This window comes from Dermochelys coriacea, chromosome 16 (genome assembly GCF_009764565.3).
Source record: "Dermochelys coriacea isolate rDerCor1 chromosome 16, rDerCor1.pri.v4, whole genome shotgun sequence".
Taxonomy (NCBI): domain Eukaryota; kingdom Metazoa; phylum Chordata; order Testudines; family Dermochelyidae; genus Dermochelys; species Dermochelys coriacea.
Window position 1 is genome coordinate 20,717,858 of NC_050083.1, and position 25,166 is coordinate 20,743,023.

The window sequence follows — 25,166 nt, forward strand, 5'->3', positions numbered from 1 at the left end:
GTGCCTTGGGGGATGACACCCCCTGTCCCCCGTGCCCTGGGGGCTGACACCCCCTGTCCCCCCCCCGTGCCCTGGGAACCTCCCCTACCTGTCGTCGTTCTGGAAGGCCTGGTCCCCCAGCAGCAGGTCCCGGAACCGGTAGCGGGGCGGCAGGGGCAGCACCTCGGACTCCAGCTCGTTCATCTTCAGGGAGGCGATGTCCAGGATGACCCCGCTTCTGCTGCCGCCGCAGCCCCCCGGCGACGAGAGCCTGCCGGAGAGAAGGGGACGGATGGAGCCGGGCGGGAGCCTCTGCCCCAGCTGCCCCCGGCCCGGGGATCACCGGGCAACTACCCCCCTCCCAGCCCCGCCGGGACGCTCGCCTGCCCGGCCCGCGGGAGCCCGCCTCGCTCAGGAGCCCCGGGAGGAGCCGGGACAGCAGCGATGTAGGATTGGACGTGGGGAGGGGGGAGAGCTGGGGGCGCAGGCTTCCCCCAGCCCCCCGCTCGGCACGGCCCCGTGGGGAGGGAGAGGAAAGTGGCGGCTCCCGCTCAGGTCTGTGTGGCTATGCCCGGCCCCCCCATCTCCTCCCCCGGCACGGTGAGCAGGGCCGGGCTTCAGGGGAAAGGACAAGCCTACCAAAGACGGCCGGCAAATCCAGGGCAGCGCGCTCCTAGGGAAGGGGGGGCTGGGGGAGCCATAGCTGCAGCGTGGGAAACCGAGGTGCACTTTCCCCGCTGGCGCCGCCGGCACTTCAGCCACTCGAGCAAACCAGCATCCCGCTAACAGGCATGAGTCAGTCCCCTGGCCATCCGCCACACGCCCTGGCTCGGAGGGTGTATTCCCCCCGTTGCTGGCAGCCCGCGGCCTCGGACAACGGGAATGGGGCGGGGGGTTGCCCTGCGATTGTCTGGAAGCCAGTTGACTGATCAAAAGTTGTGGTTGTGTGGAATGTGCAGTAACAGGCTATTCCGAAGGAAAGTGCTGCAGCTAGCGACAGTGCGCACAGCAGTAATAAGAAAAGCAGTACTTGTGGCACCTTAGAGACTAACACATTTATTTGAGCATAAGCTTTCGTGAGCTACAGCTCACTTCATCGGATGCATTAAGTGAGCTGTAGCTCACGAAAGCTTATGCTCTAATAAATTTGTTAGTCTCTAAGGTGCCACAAGTCCTCCTTTTCTTTTTGCGAATACAGACTAACACGGCTGCTACTCTGAAACCTGTCACATCAGTAATGTGTGCGTGATCTCTGTAGCCTACACACGCTCTCTTCTCTCCACCTCCAAAAGGTTGAGGAGGAAAAAAAAAAGAAACCCGGCCATTTTTAAACAAACTTTAGGGCTAAAACGAGGGGAATTAAATTGCTCTCCATTCAGCTGTGAGCTACTAATTGCCAGTTAAAGAGTCTGAGTTGCAGAAATTGCACGAATGGTTAAACCAAGCCAAAATTGTTCCCAGATTTTAAAAAATCCTGTCTATCATATCATGTCTATATAAACTATGTGACATTGTCCCTTTAAATCAGCTCTCCGAGGAAGTCACTCTATGCCAGCATCCAACTCTTTTTACCTGCTGCACACACAATGAAAGCCAAAGTCTGCACTGATTTGCACTCCATGCAATCCCTTGGGCCTCAGAAAGGAAATATAGGGGTATAAATCAATTCAGAATTTGGCCTTGTATATTGAAATAGGTTGAAGTGAGAAGTTGAGCCAAATTCCACTGAAATCAAGGAGTCCCTCTGGGTTTACACTGGTGTCAGAGCAGAAGTTGTTCCAACTTCTTTCATCTTACAACCTAAGGAGAGATCTAATTATAATTTAATGGCAAAGGCCCAAGCTGAGGCTTTCCTACAAGAAGAGTTTAGCTCTGGTGTTCAGCAAGTTGCTTTTATTCAGCCACATCCTAGCTGTATTTAATAATTATAGGGTGAAATCCTGGCCCCAGTGAGACCAATAGCAAAACTCCCATTGACTTCAGTGGGGCCAGGATTTCACCCCTAGAATGGATGCTAAGGGAAATACTAGGGTTATTGATTTTTTCATCTCTGCATAGGATAGTGTACACATAAAACTAGACGAGTCAAAGCTCTCTCTTCAGTCTTGGAAGATTACAATTCCACCTGCAGGGCATTTCCTCTTTCAAAGGGTGAAATCTATTGAACAAGTTCCTGTTTAAAGGAACATTCCCTTCCGTAGAGGGCACATAAACTGTTAAGGCTCCAAGACCATACACAGATATACACAGTGCCATGCAGAAAGGGAGCATTCCACTAATTAGTTTCCAGTGGGCAAATAAAAGCCCCAATCCTGCAAATACTTTATGCACATATATACTCCCGTTGAGTTCAACTGAAATACATGAACTCAGGGAATTACTCACGTGTGTAAAGTTACTTATGTGTGCAAGTGGTTGCAGCTCTGAGCTGATGCAGAATTTACTCATAGACACATAGACATTAAGGTCAGAAGGGACCATCATGATAATCTAGTCTGACCTCCTGCACAATGCGGGCCACAGAATCTCACCCACCCACTCCTGCAATAAACCTCTCACCTATGTCTGAGCTACTGAAGTCCTCAAATCATGGTTTAAAGACTTCAGGGTGCAGAGAATCCTCCTGGGGGAATTCTGCACCACTGTGCATGCACAGAATGTATGTCCCCCACATATTTCTTTGCTTCCCTGCAGAAAACTGGCTTTCTGACAGCGAAGCAAAGGGAAGCCACAAGAGCGGTCGTTGTGACCCTCCCCAGCAGAATGTTTTGGGTACCAGGTCAGCCAGCAGAGATGTAAATCACTGAGAGGCAGTGGGAGGGACTGGGGAAGACCCGGCTGGTGGCTCCGACTCTGCGCCAGGCTCAGCTGCTAGTCCTGGCTGGGCTGGGGAGGACGGGACTTCCTCTTCCACTACACGGCATCTGGGGCCAGGTCAGACCCACGCCCCAGATTTCTCCCCCAGCTGCAGGAAGCTCTGCAAACTCCCTCCCTGCCCCCCGCTTCCTGTGCCCATCACTCCTCAGTTGCAGGGGAAGGGATCCCTGTACAGGGAGCTGCTCCCCCATCTGCCCAATCCCCATGCATCCAGACCCCCTCATATCCAGACCCTCCTGTCAAACCTCACCCCAGCACTCAGAACCTGCCCCCCCTTGGTAAGCCCCACTCCCTCTGCACCTGGACCACCCTGACAAGCCACCCGCACCCGGATCCCTATCCCACCAAGCCCCAACCAGCTGCACCTGGATCCCCACCCTACTGAGCCCCACTCCCCCAGCATCTGGACCCCCTGCCGAGCTCTATCCCCCCCACACCCAAACACCCCCCACACTGAGCCCCAACCACTTTCACCTGGACCCCCTGCAGAGTCCCATTACCATTGCACCCAGAACCCCACAACAAGCCCCTGCGCATCCAGATCACTCCCTGGCAAGCTGTGTGCATCTCACTGTTGGAGAGAGTGCTACTAACACAATACAAGAGCTTTCTAGACCCAAGGATAACCCTGTCAAGGTCCATTGCATAACATTCATAAGAATAAGGAATTTATAATGCCAGTCTCTCCAGCAAGTTGGGAATTCCACGATGTTGGGATGTCACAAAATAGTCAAATCGTGTTCCAAGTTCTAGTGGAGTGTAAAATCAAAGTGCCATAGACAAGAGCATTTATTGCCTAGTAGTCAAACAGCAGTGGAAAACAACTTAACATGATTTATTGTGGTTTAATTTCAATCCTTGCTTCCAGAACCATGTGCAAGTTAGAATTTGCATGCAGTGTAAGGAGTTATAACAACATCGATTAATGAGATGTAATTTTGCTCCGACTCACAGTCTGTTTACTCCCCAGCAGTGATAACTTCACACAAAGACTGGGGATAGAGTGAAGCTTGAGGTCTTGGGAGCAGGGAGATGGCTGGACTGAAGCTAATATGATCAGAGAGAAATTAATCTGTTTTATTGTAGATCTGGAGCTAGACACAGTCAGTCATTTTCCTGTATTTGTAAACATGATCTTTTAGAGTCTTATTTAAGAGGAAACTGACTGCTGCATCAGCCTTGGTTTTCGTCAATAAAATTTCTCATGTATGGGCTGGCAGAAATCCTGCTCCTCTCTTGCTGTATTTGAACACAGGGCACAAACAGCAGCTATGCTGCTGACAGCACCATCATCAGAGACTGAAAATACATACGAAGGACCACATGCATCCCTTGCAGGACTCCAATGACTTCTTTGGTGCTGAGCCAAGGATATTCTGGCCCACAGAGTGTTCATCCGATGCATCTGTGATGCCAACGGGAGCCCTTAAAGTGCTGTCAAAGTAGCACTGAGCTTGTCAGGACCCAATAGTCCAATTTTGTTTGTAGGAAAACATCTCAGGGCTCAGACAGTTGTTTTAAAAGCCATCGATTCTTTTGGGGCATAGGGAAGTTTTTTAATCCAGATGTTGCACTGACCGGTAACAAGGGATGAAGGCAAGGGTAGTGAAACAGGAACAAGGAATCCTTGACTCCATCTCAGTCAATCCTTTGCATGCTGTGAACCACATGCAGAGTGATGTGCACTCATGCTCCAGAGCATAAACCAATCACAAGCTGCCTAAGCTCAGGAAGGAACTTCCTCTCTTGACAGATGCCATAATTGTCCATTATAGGGCTTCTTGCACTTACCTTGAAGCATCAGGTTCCAGCCATCATCAGAGAGAGAACACCACACTATATGGGCTACTGGTCTAATCCAGTCTGGCAATTCCTATTTTATCTACACAATAAACAGACCCACCTCCTAAAAGGGGCTGACCATCTCCAACTCCATGGATGTCCATGAACATTGCCGGGTTGCTTAGCACCTCTCAGGATCATGCCCATTGTTAGGACATGCTTCTAAATCCTCAACAGTAATATAGGGCCTGGGGATACTGCAAAGTGTCAAGTGCCCTCTCCTCACTGCTGTTAAATAAATGCACTTCTGGGTCCACCTGACAAGATTTAAAGTGGGAGCAGAAAGCTCTGAGCACCTCACCAGACTGCCCCCCTCCACAAGAGCCAGAGGACAAACAGAATAGAGGCTGTTGCCTCCTTCTAATAACATTCTGGACTTGAGTCTGATGCACCTGCCAAAACAACCCTCTGTTATGACCCTGTTTAGTTTGGGAACTCAGAGGAACAAAACCAGTATTGTGTGGGAAACCAATGCCTAGCACCGAGACTTAACCAGCCTTATCTCACTGGGACAGCATGTACCATCCTCTAGCCAAGGGAGAGGGGCCCTGCTCCCTCTCTCCTCCACCAGCTTCAGTCCAAGAAGTCTGTGTGCATCTGATAGAAAGTGAGCTCCCAACACCTGATCTTATTACTCCAACCCAGCTCTACTTGGCCAAAACAGAACCACTGTCTTCGGCTTCATTCCACTGTGCATGCTGTAAAGCTATGACACATTGCGGGGTGTCTGTTGTTACCCTCTAATGACTGGCTGTAGCCTACAGAGAGACAAGGCTAGTCACTCGTGACTGATGGTGGAGCAGTAGGGGTGTCCGAGTTTGGAGCCAGACGGCTTGGCCTCCATCCCTGCTGATGACAGACACGTCTCTGTGTCTGCAGCACAAAGCACTGTTACCGTTGAATTCACTAGTTTGGCTGGCAGAGCGGCTATGCTAGGAGCTACCTGCTAGGCATAAGGGGTACATTCATCAGATGTCTGCCTAGTGGGTGGGATGTAAGGGGTTCACACCCCCATTCACAAACTGCCCTTCTTGTGTCATTCCAGGACCTGTGTCCCAGCAGCTGCTGACTCTTCAGGGCAACGTGTCCAGATTCCCCTCAAACAGCAGGAGAATATTCTCTTTGGACTGCCTTTCACCGGCTGCAAGCAGCCTCTGCAGGCCCCAGCCCACTGACAGCACAGAACAGCTCATTCAGCTGTGGGCCCGCCCTTGACCCTCTCCATTCCCTGTGCAGAGAGCATCTTTCATGTCAGCAGGGTGAGCAGAGATATGATCTCGGGGGCTCTCTCAAAATGGCCAGACCTGGCTTTAAGACACGGCAGCTGTTAGAAGCCCAAGACACCCACCCACCCCTCTTTTAATCAAGTGGTCATGGAAGGGTTAATTTGCAGGGCAGAAGGCCGTCTTCCACCTTAGTCTTTTTAGAAGGAAATACTAGGCTGAACCCTGAGATAGGGCGTCCTTCCAAGGCTCTGGTTCCCTTTGGCTGGCCTCCCATCACCCCTCACAGCCATGGCCTTTCAAGATGGCTTCTCAGATGGCCCACTTGCTACGGCAGCCCTCCCCACACTCTGACACCTCCTGGTGACTGGTTTGCTCTCAACCCCAATTTCAGCCAATGTGTTCACTAGACAAACTGCCCCTCCAGCTTTTTCCTTCAGTCAGAGAGCAGCCATGTCAGCGGGACCAGAGATCACTCAGGCCATTCTGATCCCACACAGCAGCAGGGCTTCGCCATCACCTTTCATAGAATCATAGATCAGGGTAGGAAGAGACCTCAGGATGTCATCTAGTTTAATCCCCTGCTCAAAGCAGGACCAACAGCAACTAAATCATCCCAGCCAGGGCTTTGTCAAGCCAGGCCTTAAAAACCTCTAAGGATGGAGATTCCCCCTTCTGGTCTTTGTTTCCAACCACTTCCATTAAGGAAGGGTGGGTCTTGTGGTCAGTGCACCGGCCTGCAGTTCAGGTGACTCACGTTCAGTCCCAAGCTCTGCCAGTCCATCTGTGTCAGCTTGGGGGAATCACTTCTTCTCCCTGGATCTCAGTTTCCCCCCCATATGTAAAATGAGGATGATACTGCCCTATCCCAAGAGAGGTGTTTGTGGGGCACTCTGGTATTGCAAGACCGGGCCCAACATCCTGCGAGTACCTACAAAGAGATTCACACCAATGCACCAGCCCTGTCCTCTTTCCACATGCGTATTCTGATTTTCAAAGATGCTGAACAATGTCAACTCCTCTTGAAGTCACCTGAGCTGCAGATGTTCAGCACCTTGGTATGCTAAGCCAGGTGAGTCTTGGATTTACTGGAGTGGCTTCCTTTTTGATCTCTCTTCTCCATCGTCACAGCAAGGCATCTCTCACTTTCCACCTACTCTTCGCTCTGACTTCTTGGTAAAAATAGATCCTCCAGGTGCTGGGCTCTCTCAAAAAGTCATCATCGGCCCTGGCCTCTCTGATGAACAATAAGCTATTCAGGAAATTCTGCCTCCCCGCCTTTAATTTTCTGTGCGTTTTAAACAATACGTACAAATCACCATCATTCCTGGCTTCTCCTCCCACGGCTCTTATGGTTACCTGATTACAGTTGCTTTTCCCCTTCCTTTTGAGTGACATCCTTGTGGGGGGTCTCTCAGTGGCCAAGTGTGGAGGGGAAACACGTTCCTTCCCAATTGTTAGGCTGGAAACGAGACAGCACCCTCCTCCTGTGTAAGTGACACACATTAGCTAAAACCATCAATGCAGGCTCCTTGGCAGTGAATGGAGCAACGAGCAGGCATGCCAGAAGGCAGTTGGGGTGCACCAGCCCAAACAAGAAAGGGGTGGGGGGTAGGGGCAGAGAAGCTTGAGAAAAGCAGCAAACACACACACACACACAATGAATGGAAAAGTCAAGAGTGAAAGCTAGACTAGCCCCTTGGGCAGCTGTAGCTTAGCCTCAGCATGTCACCTAGACAGACACTGACCTTGGCAGCTTTATGGGAGTGAGATTTCCACAGGGATCACTGCTCAGTGAATAATTCCTTACAATCATTTTGGGCACAAAGAGGTTTCCTCTGTCACTGTCTTGGCAGGACATGTTCTTCCACCTCCCTTTTAATTGTTCAGAATGAAAACTCCAGTCTCCACTCGCACTGAGCTTCTCCCGTAGCTGCCCCACAGCAGGCTGGAACCCGGAGTTTCCACTGTAGCCGTCCCCCAGCAGCTAAGTGCATTGGACTTCTCGAGCGGTCCCACAACACACCCAAGCACTGAAGCACAGGAATGAATTCCACGCTCTTATCCTCACTGCCTGATTCCCCACACAGCCTCCAGTGCCAGGCAGGGCTGTATTACACAACCCTGTGTGCTGACAGGTGCAGCTGTTTGTTTGGGGGAGAGACAGAAATGGCTTCTTCCCTACCAGTTTCTCTTTGAAGATCCAGAGTTCGCCTCTTCTCCCATCACCCAGCAAGCGCTCGACAAAACACAGCGCGGACAACATGAAAACACAGAGGCCGTCTGAGCATCAGGTGCGTCAGCAGAAAGGCAGTCTGGGCTCAGACAGCTCTCTTGTATGTAGTGCACACAGAAGTCAAGCCCATCGCTGACTCTCGCATGCTGCTGGAGCCGGAGCACAGAATGCTGCGTGGAATGCTCCAGGCTCCCAGCAGCCATATGGAGTTCATTTGCATGGTACAAAGCTTCGAGTCCACATGGCCCAGATCCAAGAGTCACACACTGGTCAGTCAGCCTCCCACACAGATGCCTGTTTGCCTGTGTGTGCCCAGAAGGGCTGTTCTGATGAAGGCAGTGTGGCCAGCGACACTGTCCCTGCTGGTCAGAACTTATATGCAAACCACGGAGATGTATCAGAGGCCAATACCTATGGCCACCAAAAGAAGACAAAATAAAAGAGAAGAAAAGTCTCCTCTCCTGTGCTGTACTCTCCCTTGAGTCAGTTTACGGTATTAAGAAACTACCTAGAGCTGAAGAGCACAGGAATTTTAAAACCATGCTGATATATTACATACTGGAATGGAAACGAAATCCAGCACCCTCTTGGGAAACATTTTCTTGTCTATCAGGCAATTAAAACAATTGTGGCTTTCCTGCCTTCTGCCCAATGAGTAAAACCTGTTTTTATTAAAAAGAGGGGGGGAAATGTAAAGGCACTGATTGAAAGTGGGGTGTGCCTGATGATGATGTTCCTGCAGAGAAGTCCACCAGTGCCTTGATGCTAATACTGCCACCAGCACTCTATTAGAGGAGGTCTTCAAATATTTAAAGAGCCATAATTAGGATTGAATATAAAAAGCTACTGAGCTGAGTACATTACTCACTTCATGATAAGTAATGCACTCATTTTTCATGGCTACCTACTGTCCAAGTGATAAGGTAATTTACTGCACTGTTGCGGCAGTTAGGATCTGCCTAGGTACTTAAACAGCCCCGTCACCATTGTATCCAAGCATCTCCAAAACACTTAGGGATTTGGCCTCCCAACACCCCTTTGTGGGAGGAATGGCTCACCGTGCCAATTACAGACTGGGATGCGAGGCACCAACCAGAGACTTGTCCAAAGAAATCTTTGGTGAAGTAAGGGAATTGAAGCCCAGATCTCCTAGATCCCAGCCTAGTGCTTTAACCCCAAAGGCATCCTTCCTCCCCAACTCACTGCTAACTCACTTCTAATGACAAAATGCACTTCCATAGCATCTTTCATTTAAGGATTTACAGGGCCATCACCACAGCAGTATGAGTGCCTCATCTCAAGGTCCTTCAAAAAGCTATTAATCAAATCTCCCAGCAGGTGAAAGGAGCACGTCAGTATTATTATCCCCATTTTTCCTAGAGAGACATTAAACCACAGTCATATTAAGCGTCTTTCCTGGTGCCCATCCCCTGCCAGGTCACAAAGTGAGTCCGCTACGTAGCCTAGAATAGAAACCAGGAGTCCTGAATCCCAGTTTCCGCCTCTACCTATTACACATTACAGTCCCTCTTGCCCTGTTTCAAAGAGAAGGAAAATATACCCTTTGCCCCGTGTTCCATAAGAAAGCACAATACTAAAAAGGTGCCTGATCTGTTTTCTATGGGCGCCACAATTCCCACCTCGGCTAAGGGATGGTCCATGCATAGTGGCAGCAGACTGGACTCTTCTCTTTAAGAATAAACAGCTCCTCACTACAAAAGGCAAAGGGAAATAGGCAGATAAAAAGCATGCCCCAGATACCGATGAAAAGAGCGCTAATCCCTTATAAAGCCTTGGAGCACTGTTTGGACTGAACGGAGGTTCACCCAGGGCATCAGAGCGGACTAAGTCAAGGAGACAGGAAAATTATACCTGGGGTTTCCCAAAGAGAGAGAATATTTTAAAAGACAGGAATGACCCAGGCACTCACATCTGGTATTTGAGAATACTGATTTGGGGGGAAGTCAGGGAAGAGAGTTCTCTCCAGGTCTCCCAGGCAGATGCTAGGGGGCAGCCATGGAAGAAGCAGCTGGGCGTGGAGAGGAGAGGCAAAGCAGATGCCTCTGCTGTTCCCCAAGAGCCTCAAGCCTAGACACTACTGAGGTCAGCAGACTGAACTCGAGCCATGCATTCCTCTCTGCTGATTGGAGCAAACAGTGAGACTCCTTCCCCCTCCAATAGTGATCCATATGGGCAGAATCAGAGCCTAAGAAGTGCTTATTAAGTGGGACCTACACACAGGCACCCAGGTGTAACTGTTTAGGTGCACACCAATTATGCAGGGCAGTGATTTGGTGCAAGGTGCCTTCCTGACCCCACTTGTGCTCTGCAGCATGAGGACTAATTCCTCTTGTTATCATGGCTGACCTCACTGTACATGCCATTGGGAGGGGGGTCATTGCATTATCCACCTCATTAAGGAAATCCCACTATGGGAGATCTGCAAGAGTGTATAGCCTCACCAGCGCCTTACCCAGATGTGTAATTGCCACTAAGATAATGGTTCCAAGGTTCATATGTGTTTACAGGCCTGATATGGGCTCCGCATGCATCATCCCCACCTCTCTGAAAAGGTTCTGCACAGCTCCCATGCCCCAGCAGGAATCTCCACAAATTGCCTAAAGGAGGCAGATTCATGCTCTTAGGGAAAAGACATTTGTTCCGGTGGATGGATAAAAAGCATTAGGCAGCATTGGAGCAGATATTACAGGGGGAAAAATACAATCTAGAGAGCACACACAAAGCACCCGTTCCTTAATGGGAGCTGTGGATGCAGTCCTGAGGCCAATTCAAGACGCATACCCTGGAATCAACCCAAAGGGCTTTGGCAATTAGCAAACAGGGTAAGAGCAATTATGAAAAGCCTCCTGAAAAGTAAATGACTCTGTGTTTTATGCTCAGAAACCTTTCTTGGTAGGAAAGCACTAAAAGAAAGTGTGACAGGTTCCGTCACAGAGACCCCCTTGGGACTGTCACCAGATGTACTGAAATTACCTCTGAGCCCATTTTACCTGCCAGCTTGGGACTCCAGAACCCTGCCTTGTTGAGACAGACATGCTGCAACACAGACCTAGGGTCTGGGCCATGCCCCTAAAGCTGCAGACTTTAACTAAAAACAGCTCAGCAGGTTACCTCTCTCGAGCACCTAAGCCTAATACATTAAGAAACTGATTACAGGTAATATCTCACCCTTGAAGATGTTCCAATAAGCTTCTTTCACAGACTAGACTCCTTCCTAGTCTGGGCTCAATCCTTTCCCCGGTACAGTCTTTGTTAGATCCACAGACTTCTCAGGTGGTAAGCCAGGATTTTCTCATGACTGGCCACCACCTTTGTCCTGCTCCACCCCCTTTTATAGCTTTGGCATCAGGCAGGAATCTTTTGTCTGTGCTTGTCCCCACCCCGCCTCATCAATGGAAAAGTACAAGGATTAAAATGGTTTCCAGCATCATGTGACATGATGGTCACGTGTCACTGTAAGACCCCCTAGTCTCCATTCTTCCTGGGTTGGCCCATATGTACACAGGAAGGTTTGCAGGTAAATAAACCATTTACAACTAATTGTCTGAGTCAATGGGAGCCATCAAGATTCTAAACCATCATTAATGACCCACACTTTGCATAATTACAATAGGACCTCAGAGTTATACTTCATATTTCTAGCTTCAGATACAAGAATGATACATGCATACAAATAGGAGGAATATATTCAGTAGGTTATAACCTTCGTTATGATAGAGACCTTTTGCATACAGCATATTCCAGTTACATCATATTTCACTCTCATAACCACATTTCCATAAAACATATGGAGTGCAACATCACAGAAAGGTCTAATAGTTAACACAGGGGCCTAGAAATTTCCAGCCTTGCTGATTTTCTAGAGTTGTAGTTTTAATTCTCAGCCTCTTTGCTTTTGTGGCTCAGGCCTGGAATGTTATTTGAATATAGCTGGGGAAGGGAGGAAGGAGTCATGGTTAATTTCTTCCATTAGTGAGATGGAGCCAAATGACTGAACCTGAACTTTTCCACCTGGCATATTTTATATAGATTCTACGTGACCCTATTGGGGTGGCGCCCAAAGGTCCCAATCAGGATTGAGCTCCCATCATGTTGGGTGCTGCCCAAAATATGGCCCTCCCCCAGAGAGCCTGCAACCTAACAATGAAACCAATGCCCAAGGACGCATACCAGTGCAGCAGCTGGGAACAACCTCAGGTCTCCTGACTCCCAGCCCAGTGCGTTATCCATTGAACTACACAGCTTTCTCAGTGTACTGTTAAATAATCAGCCAAACCTCCATCCCCCAACCTCCCAGGAAAGTTAATGACAGAGCGAAGCAAGTGCCTAATACAGTTGATCAGAATGACAGGCAGACAATAGCGCATAATGGTTCATTCGCAATCATTATAGTCTATTGTGTAAATATGCAAATACAGTGCAATTCAGTTTAACTGATCAATTCCTGCACCCTTATTTTCCTATGGCCACATTCCTTAATATGTTTGTCTTTCACCCTTCTGGGTCAGATTGGAAGGGACTTCTCTGATGTTCTCACTTTTGCAGCTGAGTGGAACTCAACTGGAGTGAAGACAGCTTGCAGGGATGCTAATTAGAGCCAATTAAAACTTGACTGACCTGCCCTGGCACTAAAACGTTCCTAGCAGAATTCTCTCTGTCCTTGAAAGGTCAAGATCAGGTTCTGAGTACTTGATTCGGGAAGCTCATTGTGCAGCAGATCTGCATACAAGGATCATTCTTGTATAACGCTCAGGGTGGAATCTGCCCAAAGGGATCCATACAACCAACCTTTCTGCCATATAACAGAGAGCACCTATTCCCCCATTGGACCCACACCAGCAAACAGCATAAGAGATCCAGCCACCAACCCCTGGTTTAAAAGGGAAGCATTGGTGGCAAAATGTTTCTCAGGAGAAGACTTTGACTTTGGGATTCATTCCCAAAAAGAGCCTTCTGGACAGGCTGCAAAGACCATTTATTTCTCTAGGTCTTGCAGCAGGAAGAGGGAGAGCATTTGGGGGAGGGATTTTGGGGGTTTGTTACAATCTGGCTGGTAGAGTGCTTTGTTGGATTTTGTAGTGGAGCGTATTACAGGTAATATCTCACCCTGTAATGACAAGGAGCAGGTAGAACTTCAGGCCACAATTTTCAGCAGTGACTTGGGATTCCAGGTGCTTCGACTGTGAGAGACCCCAATGCAAGACACCTTAAAAAGGGGCCTGATTTTCAGATGGTGCGAGCTCCTGCCCTGAGGTCCCTTTGAGATGTCCCAAGGTGGGTAGCTAAAAATGGAAGCACCCAAAATCACTAATCCTTTGAACATCTCAACCATAAAACGCCCTTTTGTTGGTTAACAATAGTGAAATAAAAATACACACAGTCCACAGCTCATGTATTTAGGCAAAAAGGTGACTAATGAAATGCACCATATATTGGCACCATCACAGACTCAGCGGCATGGCTTTGTCTATCCTAGGTGTCTGTTTCACTCTGAAATTTCCCAACAGGGGCAGTACCAGTGTAGATCACCTCTAAATCTGAATCCTTCCCGCAACATCACACATTGCTTAGGGTACGAATAAGGCTCAACCATCCCTGCCTATCCTGAAGGCTGCACCCTGAAGCAAGCAAAAAGGCTTGTGTGTTCCCATGACGCTGACAGCTAGGAGTTTTAACTCTGGTAGGGCCACTCAAGCCAGACAAGTCAAAGGGGGGACCAGAGGAAAAGCAGCCCACTGGTCCTCCATGCTGGGGATTGAGCAATAGGCCAACAACCGGTGTTCCCTCTAAGGTGCGCGGCTGCAGGAAATGCCCACCCTAGAAGCCACGAGTGCCACTTAAGTGTTAAAATAAATCTGCTTTTTATGAGCCTACCCTCTGAAATGCAGGCTGCCCTGTGCACAGCACTGTGGCTCTAGGCCTTTTCTGAGCAGCTAGAGACCTGTGCAGTGCATGTAGCCCTCTTGCACAGGGCAAGGGGCCTTTGTTCTCAGCATGGGGTCCAGTTTGTAATGAAGCCAATAGGTTTGTACAAGCTCATTTTAAAAATAAAGAGCTGATTCCCAAGCAACCTTGTGAAGGCAAATTCTGAAAAGGATTCACATTGCTGCAACTGAAAGACAAGCCGCCATTTGCACGTTCCTTACCAACAAGCTCTTCTCCAGATCCAGTTAAACCCTAGAGAAGATTTTGATAGCTGCCAGACCCTTTGAAAATCATGCAGGTCCAGAACTGAAATGCTGCCAGGCCTTTCGTTAGAGGAGTGCTAGCATGCGCTGCTCTAATAACAGGATTAAGTTCCATGCCAATCAACTGCTAATGAATTTAAGCCCTAAACAGATGATTAAGGTAAAAAGACAGCAATTCGCATGTCAGAAGCTTCTGATACAGCCTTGGCACAAAGATCAACCTTTTTGCTGCCACTACCTGCACAAGAGGATAAAGGGGATATAAATCCTATTAGCAATACAGCAATTTCCCACCAGGCCTGGCTCTCCTCAGCCTTCCTATTTACATCCATTTTTCTGACTGGTCCCATAGAAAGTCATAGAATATCAGGGTTAGAAGGGACCTCAGGAGGTCATCTAGTCCAACCCCCTGCTCAAAGCAGGACCAATCCCCAATTTTTGCCCCAGATCCCTAAATGGCCTCCTCAAGGATTGAACTCACAACCCAGGCCAATGTTCAAACCACTGAGCTCTATCAGCAGTGTTTACAAACACATCTCAAAACGGAGTTTCCTGGTCCCTTGGGTCATTTATTCCAGGAGCTAAGAGCACGTCTGACTTCCCACAGCACAGAAAGCATCTTGCTTGTGCCTTGCTTTTTCGAGTGGGGTAATTTGCTCCAGTAATATTTGCCAATGCACAGTCTAACTCAAACACACCCAGAGAAGCTATAAAGTGCCAATTCTGTGACTGTTGTGCTGGGAAAATCCTTCTCTCCCTGTAACCACACATAGATGGGGGCAAGGAGCACCATGCCAATGCCTCAGAGCTACAGATCCAGCGTGTGCAACCTGTTCCAGTAAGCAAAGGGCACTGAAAGTCAGCAAATAATAGAGGGAAATGGGAGGGGGAAGTGCTTTCCCTGACCAGGCATGTGTGTTCAGCTTTACAGCAAGGAACAAAGCTGGGAAGATGTGGGAGGCTGGCTTTCTAACCTACACATAAGCCCAGGAAGTTGCCGGAGAAGAATGAATAAGTCAGTCGTTCCAGCATCCTCTTGGGCTGATTTAAAGGCAGCACTGATGGGCTTCAAAGAGAATCTCGGGCAGCCCTTGAAGGCCAGGGTGGAAGACGTCACTGTCATGGAGAACTGGGAGAGTGTAAAACATTATTGTGGGCCATAGCCACTCTGAGCAGGGGCAGCGTCCTACTTTGCTGTTCTTCTACTGAAGCTGCTACAAGACCATTCTAGAGCCCAACAATACCCAACAACTGGAACTCAGCACATTTAACGCTATGGAACCAATATGGTGAAAGTAACTCAATACGAGGGAAACCCCAGAAGTCCTTTCCCAGAGATATACATGTGTGTTAGGATGTATTCCATTTTCAGCCTCAGCAGTTCCACCTACTGGTGAGCTCATTGCAATGTGAATATCAGATGGCTCAGGTGATCTCAAGCATGACTGAGAAAACCAACTCAGGCAGAAAGGACCACAATTCCTCTTTATCGCTGCTTTACAAGCACACTTCAGCAATGACTGGCCTTGTAATTTTATGGTGTTCTCAACAGCTAATCCCCTATGTTGCAATTATTTCTGAAGCAAGAAAAGACCAAGATTCCATTCCAAGAACTGAGATCCCAGCTGCCAGCCAAAGGAAGAGAAGCTGACAAATCTTCCTTTATTTTTTTAAATAAAGGTGAAAGCAGGTAATTATGCCTGGAATAGTTAGTTACTAACAAGTAACAGAGTTTAATTCAGTGCAAATTCTACCAGATGGACTTTGCGCTACTCAGAAAATGGAAAATTTAAAGACCACTGAGTGTGCCTTCATCCCAACTATAGATACCATTCAGAGGTGTTTATTACATCATCTGTGCAAGACCAGCTGCACTGTGTCCCAGAATGTGAGACACACCTCAGTAGGAGCAGGATGACTTCCTAGGGAATTTCTATACCTCACTGAACAGCCCAGACACAGCAGAGGGACAAGGGACAATTTTAAAACTATCCTTCACTAACATGCATGCAAGACTCTATAAAACAGCTGCTTTGTCCCACTCAGGCCCTTGGCACAGCTCTGACTCCAAGTTAGATAAATATTCAACTAAAATACAAAGTACTGGAAGCTGCATGGTCTAATGAACTGGGCACCAGAGAGTCTATTCCAAGACCCTCACCCAGTAATTTCTGCATCAAGTCCATAATTTCTGGTTGAGCTACAGCAGATCTTTCAGAAAGATACTCATTCTTGACTTAAAGACTCAAGTGATGGCAGAATTTCAACTACAGCTAGGAGAGCAGGCAAACAGCTTCCTCGGGGTCCATAATTAGCCTTACCTGGATGACCCAGGAAATTCCTAATGAGATATGGAGCATTTTACCTGAAGGACACTGCTTTGAATCCTACCACGGTCATGAATGAATAAAAAGCATAATCATCTACTGGGTGCTTGATGATCTACATGAAATAAATTCAGTGGGTTCCTGTCCAGTTCATGGTGGCCGAGTGGAGAAAGCCAACCACAGCCAGCATTAATAGGCACAACCATCAACAGAGAGCAAAAAATGGAAGAACATACAAGCAAACTGCCTTCTGGCTCCTAGAAGCAGACCTCTGAATGAGGGTTAAACACAGTGGAAGGGCACTGCTGCATCTCCTCTGCTGATATAGAGGATTGTTTGATCAGTTAAACTCACTTCACAAAACCAAACCAAACCAAAAGAGGGGAAAAACCTACCACATGTTTTAATCTAATCCTGGGAAAGCAGGACCATTGTAGTCAATAGCACCATTCTCAGAGGTGCAGTTTCAATAATTCTTAAAGACCTCTCTTATTGCCGCTCTGGGACCTAATTCTCAAGCTGTTACTTTGGAACAGTTGACTCAGTCAGTACAGCTGCACGTCTCCCCAAAACACCCTGCTCTCCAAGCTAATGGTTAGTATTTAAACCAGCCCAATTGTATCCTTCCTGACTACACATAATTCTACCTAATGTACTCCAAATATAAATAGAAGCATCCAGTATTCCCCGAGACGTATCAGCAAAATCTTCGGGACGGACTGACATATCTTCGGTAAGAGAGGCTAAAAATATGTGAGAAGACATGAAAAAAGCCACATACGTCTTATGCAAAGATACAACTTTCCTAAACAGCTTCTCCAGCAGAAACAGCCTTGGCTTCACCACCTGTCACAAGTGTCATCTTGCTCCACCTCTTTCTTCTGAAATAAACCATATGCACTGGAGGTAGTATAGAGAAAAGCCAACTCTCCAGCTGCTTGAGTCACCCTCTCTCTCTGGTTCTATATTTGTGTAGGTTATTTTTGTGTGAGCCTTTTCTTATTGCTGCTAAGTCCTCGTCACTACTTACCCGAGTTCCCTTACATGGTCAAGAAGGAGAAAAGAGTTTCTAACCCAGAGGAGACAGTGCACTCCCCTGGCTGGCTGACCGCCTCGCTGTATAAACATTCACAACATTTCCCGTGAGACAGGAAGGCAAAATTTAAGTTACTTATGCCTTGTGGGAGCCAAGAATTGCTGAGCAGGATGTTCCTGGCCGGACATATTTTACAAATTAAAGCACACTTACAATTAACTCTTTGCTTTCTCTTTGGAGGAATCTCGCAGGGCAAATACCTTGGGAAGTATTGCAGTGGAATGGGGTTCTTATCCCATTACTGTTGCACGAAGAGGAACAAAAAAAATTGATAAAGACACACACGCACCCAGAGCGGCATGCAGGATAGCATTTGAGACAGACATTGTGAGAGAGGGAAATGACCGATTTCCTCACTTGCTCTTATTTTCCCCAACATTTCAAGACAATGGGGATGAATTTGGGCAGGTGCCTGCTGTTGACCTTAATGGGGATAGCATAGCCAAAGTCCATTTAGACAGGAATGTGATGACACAGGATTACATGGTTTAGATAAAGGCTCAAGAAGACAAAGTATTCCTGGTCTAACTCCGTCATGTAAATAAAGGGGATGGTGAATGCAAAGGATCATTCCCTTGCTGTTCTAACATAAATAAGAGGGCTGGGGGGAGAGGTGCCCTGCCAGTGTTTGATCTCTGTACACAGATACCCAGGAGCATTTACGCAGGGGAATTTAAGAGAAACCGAAAACTCAGGAGGGGGAAGACAGGCGTGTTAGGCCAGGAGGCTGCCCTCTGCTCCTAAAACATCTTCCGTCTTTCATTCCCCTGCACACAGAAGTGGGTACGAATCTACAGCCACCCTGGCAGACAAATACGCCACAGCGTGAGACAGGGAGAATGAAATCAAAGACCCTTGGCTGCTCAAGTAAAAGAATGCAAGGTAAGCTCTTTGAGGCAGGAACGTCCTTTGTGTAGCGCCTAGGATCAGGCAGTCCTTGCCCATGACAGGAGCTCCTACGTGCTGCAAGCTGCATGGAAGCTATTTAAATACATCGTAATGGAGCTCAAACTCAATATATACCCCAAACGGGAAAAAAACCTACAGGACTCAAACCCAAAAAAACACGCCACCATGGCTAAACAGCAGAGTAAAAGAGGCAATTACAGGCAAAAAGGCATCCTTTAGAAATTGGAAATCAAACCCTAGTGAGGAAATAGAAAGGAGCATACACTCTGGCAAGTTAAGCAGAAGTATAATGAGGCAGGCCAAAAAGAAATTTAAAGAGCAACTATCAAAAGGCCAAAAAAAAAATGCAGTTACTTTTTGTAAGTCCATCAGAAGCAGGAAGCCTGCCAAACAGTCAGTGGGGCACTGGACAACAGAGGTGCTAAAGGAGCACTCAAGGAAGACAAGGCCATTGTGGAGAAGCTAAATGAATTCATTGCATCGGTCTTCACTGCCAAGGATGTGAGGGAGATTCTCCCACCTGAGCCATTCTTTTTAGGAGACAAATCTCAGGAACTGTCCCAGATTGAGGTGTCATTAGAGGAGGTTTTGGAACAAATTGATAAATTAAACAATAAGAAGTCACCAGGACTAGATGGTGTTCACTCAAGAGTTCTGAAGGTACTCAAATGTGAAATTGCAGAACTACTATCTGTGGTACGTAACTTATCACTTAAATCAGCCTCTGGACCAGGTGACTGGAGGATAGCTAATGTGATGCCCATTTTTTAAAAAAGGCTCCAGAGGCGATCCTGGCAATTATAGGCCGGTGAGCCTGACTTTAGTATCAGGCAAATTGGTGGGAACTACAGGAAAGAACAGTATTATCAGACACATAGATTAACACAATATGTTGGGGAAGAGTCAACATGACTTTTGTAAAGGAAATCATGCCTCACAAGCCAGTTGATATATTGCTCTTGAATTTCAGAAAGCCTTTGACAAGGTCCCACTTCAAAGGCTTTTAAGCAGAGAAAGCCATCAAGGGATGAGAGGGAAGGTCCTCTCACGGATAAGTAACTGGTTAAAAGATATGAAACGAAGGGTAGAAATAAATGGTTAATTTTCACAATGGAAAGTGGTAAATAGCAGGGTCTCCCAAGGATCTGTACTGGAACCTGTGCTGTTCAACATAGTCATAAATGATCTGGGAAAGGGGATAAACAGTGAAGTGGCAATGTTTGTAGTTCATACTAAATTACTCAAGATAGTTAAGTCCAAAGCTGACTGCGGAAAGGGATCTCACAGAACTGAGTGACTGGACAACAAAATGCCAGATGAAATTCAACATTGATAAGTGCAAAGTAAGGCACATTGGAAAAAATCATCCCAACTATACATAAAAAATGATGGGTTCTAAATTAGCTGTTACTACTCAAGAAAGATCTTGGATTCATTGTGGATAATTCTCTGAAAATCTCTGCTCAATGTGCAGTGGCAGTCAAAAAAGCAAACAGAATGTTAGAAACCATTAGGAAAGGGATAAATCAGAAGATATCATAATGCCACTATATAAATCTTTGGTACGGCTACACCTTGAATACTGCATGGACTTCTGATCACTCCATCTCAAAAGATATATTAAAATTGGAAAAGGTACAAAGAAGGGCAACAGAAATGATTAGGCGTATGGAACAGTTTCCATATTAGTAGAGATTAAAGAACTGGGACTGTTTAGTTTAGAAAAGAGATGACTAAGGGGGGATATGATAGAGGTCTATACAGTCACAAATAGAGTAGAGAAAGTGAATCAGAAAGTGTTATTTACCTGTTCCCATAACACAAGAACTAGGAATCTCTCAATGAAATTTTGAGGCAGCACGTTTAAAACAAACATAAGGAAATACTTCTTCACACAACCTGTGGAACTCACGGATGTTGTGAAGGCCAAAAGTATAATTAGGTTAAAAAAAATTAGATAAGCTGATGGAGGATAGATCCATCAGTGGCTATTAGCCCAGGTGGTCAGGGATACATCCCCAGGCTCTAGATGTTCCTAAACCTTGGACTGCCAGAAGCTGGGTGACGGGATGGATCACTAAATACATTTCCCTGTTCTCATCATTCCCTCTGAAGCATTTGACACTGGCCACTGTTTGAAGACAGGATACTGGGCTAGACGGACCATTTGTCTGGCTCACTATGGCCATTCTTATGTGCTACTGAAATACAAACAGCAGCAAATGAGTCCATCTCTTGAGGTACAAGTCTTATCAGTGGCAAGTAATGTTAGGATTTAAGTCTTCCATAAATTGCAGCCACTAGAGGGGCATCCCAATCTCTCTCTCATACAGAACCCAGTTGCAAATTTAGGAATCTGTTTTTGCTAAAGGCAAGATGGCCAATGCAGCCATCCTGACAGGTCAGAGAGCCACAGGGAAAAACAAGACTCACCTGCAAAAGAGAAAACCAATTGAACAGGACCTTCAGAGGGTTAGGAGCAGAGAAAGACATTTTTCCTTCCAGAGAACGAAAAAAAAAACCCACACATTTTACTGGCTTTGTTAACATTTTAAATGATGAAGCTGCAAGAGGAAGCCGAGCTACCATGGGTTTGCCGAGACACACATGGTGTGGAGAAGGAGGGGAAGTATTTCTCCTTTTCTAATACATGATGGTATCCTATCCTCATCAGATATTACTGTTATGTGAGAGAGAAAAATGGGGAGAGCGAATAAATGAGTCGTTCACATGATCCAGGGTCCAGCCCCATTTACAAATTACTCGCTCAGTTGACTTCTTATTTAATATTTTTTCTTCTTCCCCCATTTAACCTTTTATGAGTGAAAGAAAATCTCCTTGACTTGTTATGAGCAGATGTGGCTCTGAAGAAATCCATCCTCACTAATGATAAACCAGTAGGCACAACACATCCAGATTTCCTTGTCCAATTAGAATTAATTTTTATGCAAGCTTAATGTGCCTAATTACCCTATCATCGGATGAGTATAAGGCAATTTGAATAGCAATGCAGTAAATATTTGTATCTATGTTATCAGAATGGATCTACTAGGAAAAGGTAGAATGCATCAAGAACAAGCTTCAGTTTCAGTGAACATATTTACTACTGCACACACACAGAGTGGCCTCCTAACTGTTTCATAGGTGAGCGATTTTCAGCATTTACATCAATGCCCCTCTGTGCTACAACTTATACCTTGGCATAAAAATTGTTCCAAGCAAAAACCTGGCACAGGAACTTATTGGCAAAAAGGCTGCATTCCACCTCCCCCTCCCCTGTAGATTTTAACAGCTGCTGTTCTCTTAAATTGTGGGGATGCCCCCAAAAAGAAAGTTACTTTGGCTTTTGGGGATGTTCTGTGTTCCTCATATATTGTAGCTCAAACAGCACCTTTAAATAAAGTACAGCAGGCCATTAGCTCAATACGGACCAAAGCTTTTAATTCACCATTCAGTATTGACTGTGACACACGGTAATAGCAACTTTCTCTATAATGACTCCAAGGACAGACTTAATATGAAGGATCCCTAGACACTCTTTCCTACTTCATCTGAATTAACAGTCTGCCGGAATAGCTTGTCTGAGCACTGAAGTAGAGGAGTGTGGATTCTTTATAATCTAAGCTAAGAGTCCGCAGTAGAAAAAATCACACTGTGCATTTTATGAGAAGGAGCTGAAAGTTCTTCATAACCTTTGTTATGCAAATTGTCTACCTAAGCATTAGCAGGATGGTTAAAATCCATGGGTTTTTAAAAGTCAAGGTATACACCATCCCCTCACAGTGAGCTCTGCTCTGGCCTTAAACATAATCCCCAATCCCTACATGGGAGTTTATAGAAACAGTCTGCAATCTGTTTGTTACAGAGCATTCCAGCCCCCTCCTTCCCCTCTTTTTTTTTTAATCCAATTCAGAGGCAAAAAATGTCCTCATTCTGCCCTAAGCCAACAACAGCCAAGGAGCTGACAGCTAAGACTGAAACTCTGTCGCTAACTGATAGCACTGGACCCGATTCTGCCCTCCCTTACACCTACACGACCCCCTGGAGGTCAGTGGTGTAACTTCAGGCAATAAGGTTACACGGGTAATGAAGGATAGAATTTGTCAGCTGATCTATGATTGGAGCCTTTAGGCACTACCCTCATACAAATAATATTTGTCCCACAGCCTCTACAGCTAGTAGGGTCATTTTTCACAAGGACTTAGAACCAGGGTGGTATTTCCATGTAACCAGATGCAATTCCTATGTGAATATCACCTGTGTTCTTCATACCACTGGAACAAATCCTGCCCTCAATTTAACCCATACAATGCCTCTGGCTCGATTTACCTGCTGGTTTCCATAGGATTTCACAGGCATAATGGAGTGCAGGATTTGGTGCACTACATCTAAACTCCCTTGGATTTCAAGCTTTTGTTTTCATGTGTGTGGACAGTGCTCAGTCCATTCTAAGTGCTACCAGAATACAAATCCCAACTATTAATCCTCACCAGATGCAATTCTGAGGCACAGAGGAACAAAATAAGCATGATGTCTCCGTCTTTCACCCTGATTCTTAGTGTTAAGTTCATGAATGCCCACTGCAAACAGCATCTTTCCATTCCTCTAGCTCCTTTCACCCTGACTGTTCTGTATGAGGGATCACTTCTCCAGCCATTGAAATGCAGCCACCTCTGCTGTGGAACATGGCATCTGTTTATATATTTAAAAATCAAAAATATTCCTATGTCTAATATATAAACATAAGACTGCAAATCTCTGCTTTAAATAGAAAACAACTCAGCCTTAGCTATGGGGCAGCAACCAATGCCTCCACAACATTAATACTAAAGGCAGAAAGGTGGAAAGGGATGAGGGCATTTTCTACAATTGAGGATTTCAGAGTAGCAGCCGTGTTAGTCTGTATTTGCAAAAAAGAAAAGGAGTACTTGTGGCATCTTAGAGACTAACAAAATTATTTGAGCGTAAGCTTTCGTGAGCTACAGCTCACTTCCTATGCATCCGATGAAGTGAGCTGTAGCTCATGAAAGCTTATGCTCAAATAAATTTGTTAGCCTCTAAGGTGCCACAAGTACTCCTTTTCTTTTCCACAATTGAGGACACTTTTGCAGCCCAGGGCAATGGTTAGGAACCAAGAAGCAGTTAGAGATCCCTTGCATTGCAACCCTAAGTGCGTCCTGCATGTCCCTCAGGATATGCATGTCTTAGGGCAGGTTGTTGCAGAGAAAGTGCTTATTGTTTTTGGTAGTGGGTGTTAGTTTTTCTGCCTCCTCTTGCAAACCACATGAGTCTGGCTCAGCAAATGCTCAAATTAAAAGACAACAAACCAAACAAACTAAATACACCCCCAGCAGGGGTTTGCAGCACTCCTTACAAAGAAGAGGGGCTCACTCCAAGGAGGTCACCTGTGCTGCTGGAGAGCTCGGGGCAGTGTTTCTCCATGACCGGTCCATGAACCGGCACCGGTCCCTCAGATCTCCCTGCCACAGTTTAGCAAGGCAGCAAGCCAGTCCCTGGTATCAAAGAGGTTGAGCTAGAGAACCAGGCATGGCTCTAGGGCTAGCAGGGGTCTCTCTGAGTCTTGATGTGGCTTCCCAGGTTCACTGCTCGCCCATCTCCCGAGTGTCCAGAGCAGAAGGGAAACGGGGTGGGAGGGGAGTGGCACACAGAACCGTAGGGACTGCAAGGGACATCTAGTCTGACCCTCTACCAAGGGGCAGGATGCATTAAAGAGGCTACCTGTGGGAGCTGCCATCATCGAAGACGAAGGTCTGGTTAGTGTAGCACTCGGCGCACACAGACACCTCCCCAGCTGCCAGGGCTTGCCCATCCTGCTGCTGAACCGTTGACTTGTAGACCCCCTGAAGGCTCCTCTCTTCCCCTGAGAAAGGCATCTGCAGAGCGGCGAGGGTGCCCGGTCAGGCGACACGGAGCCAAGCATGGGAGTGCTGCGTGGCTGGAGGCTGCCCAGGGCTATTGTTTACAAGGAGAGTCCGGCTCCAGGTGAGCCATTGCCACTGGTCACTAACACACCTTACCCCCTCGCCTGGTAGATTTCATGGTGCAGGCAGTGCCTGTGGCTGCAGCTCTTACGGCCCTGGTGTCTTCCCTGCCTGGGTTTCTCCTTGCAAAGCAACAAGTAGCATAAAGTTGAGCCTCATTTAAATTTAAAAAAGGACAAAAAAACAACGCAGAGATCAGGTTGATTTCACTGCCTTAAATGCAATAGATGATCCAAATCTTTGCTCCCAAGCTTGTCTCCACTTTCCCCTGGGGTGTTTGGGAGAGCTGCAGGCTCAGCAAGGAGAGAAAGTCCATTGCAAGCAGCTGCTCTCACCAGACAAAGCTGGAAAGGAGGCGGGAGATACCAGTTTGCTCCATTTTCCCTGAAATATTTGTGTGTGTTTTTTTTAACAAAATTGATTTTTCTCCCCTCCTGTTTTCACAGCTTTTTCAGATGCATTTCTC

The 25,166-nt window shown here is 46.8% G+C and overlaps 1 protein-coding gene across 4 annotated transcripts in view; it reads right to left on the reverse strand.

Moving 5' to 3' along the window:
- Window positions 1–24,729, reverse strand: part of KCNT1 (potassium sodium-activated channel subfamily T member 1) — a 202,345-nt gene extending 177,616 nt beyond the window's left edge. Inside the window, exons 1-2 of one of the 4 annotated variants that reach the window (XM_043498810.1) lie at window positions 24,438–24,729; window positions 89–250 (exon numbers count right to left, since the gene is read on the reverse strand). In XM_043498810.1, coding sequence (XP_043354745.1) covers window positions 89–250; window positions 24,438–24,592 — 317 coding nt within the window. In that variant the 5' untranslated portion in view covers window positions 24,593–24,729. The remainder of the gene's footprint in view (window positions 1–88; window positions 251–24,437) is intronic. The other 3 variants (XM_038374838.2, XM_043498812.1, XM_043498811.1) reach the window with 3 other exon arrangements.
- Between the last annotated feature and the right edge of the window lie 437 nt (window positions 24,730–25,166).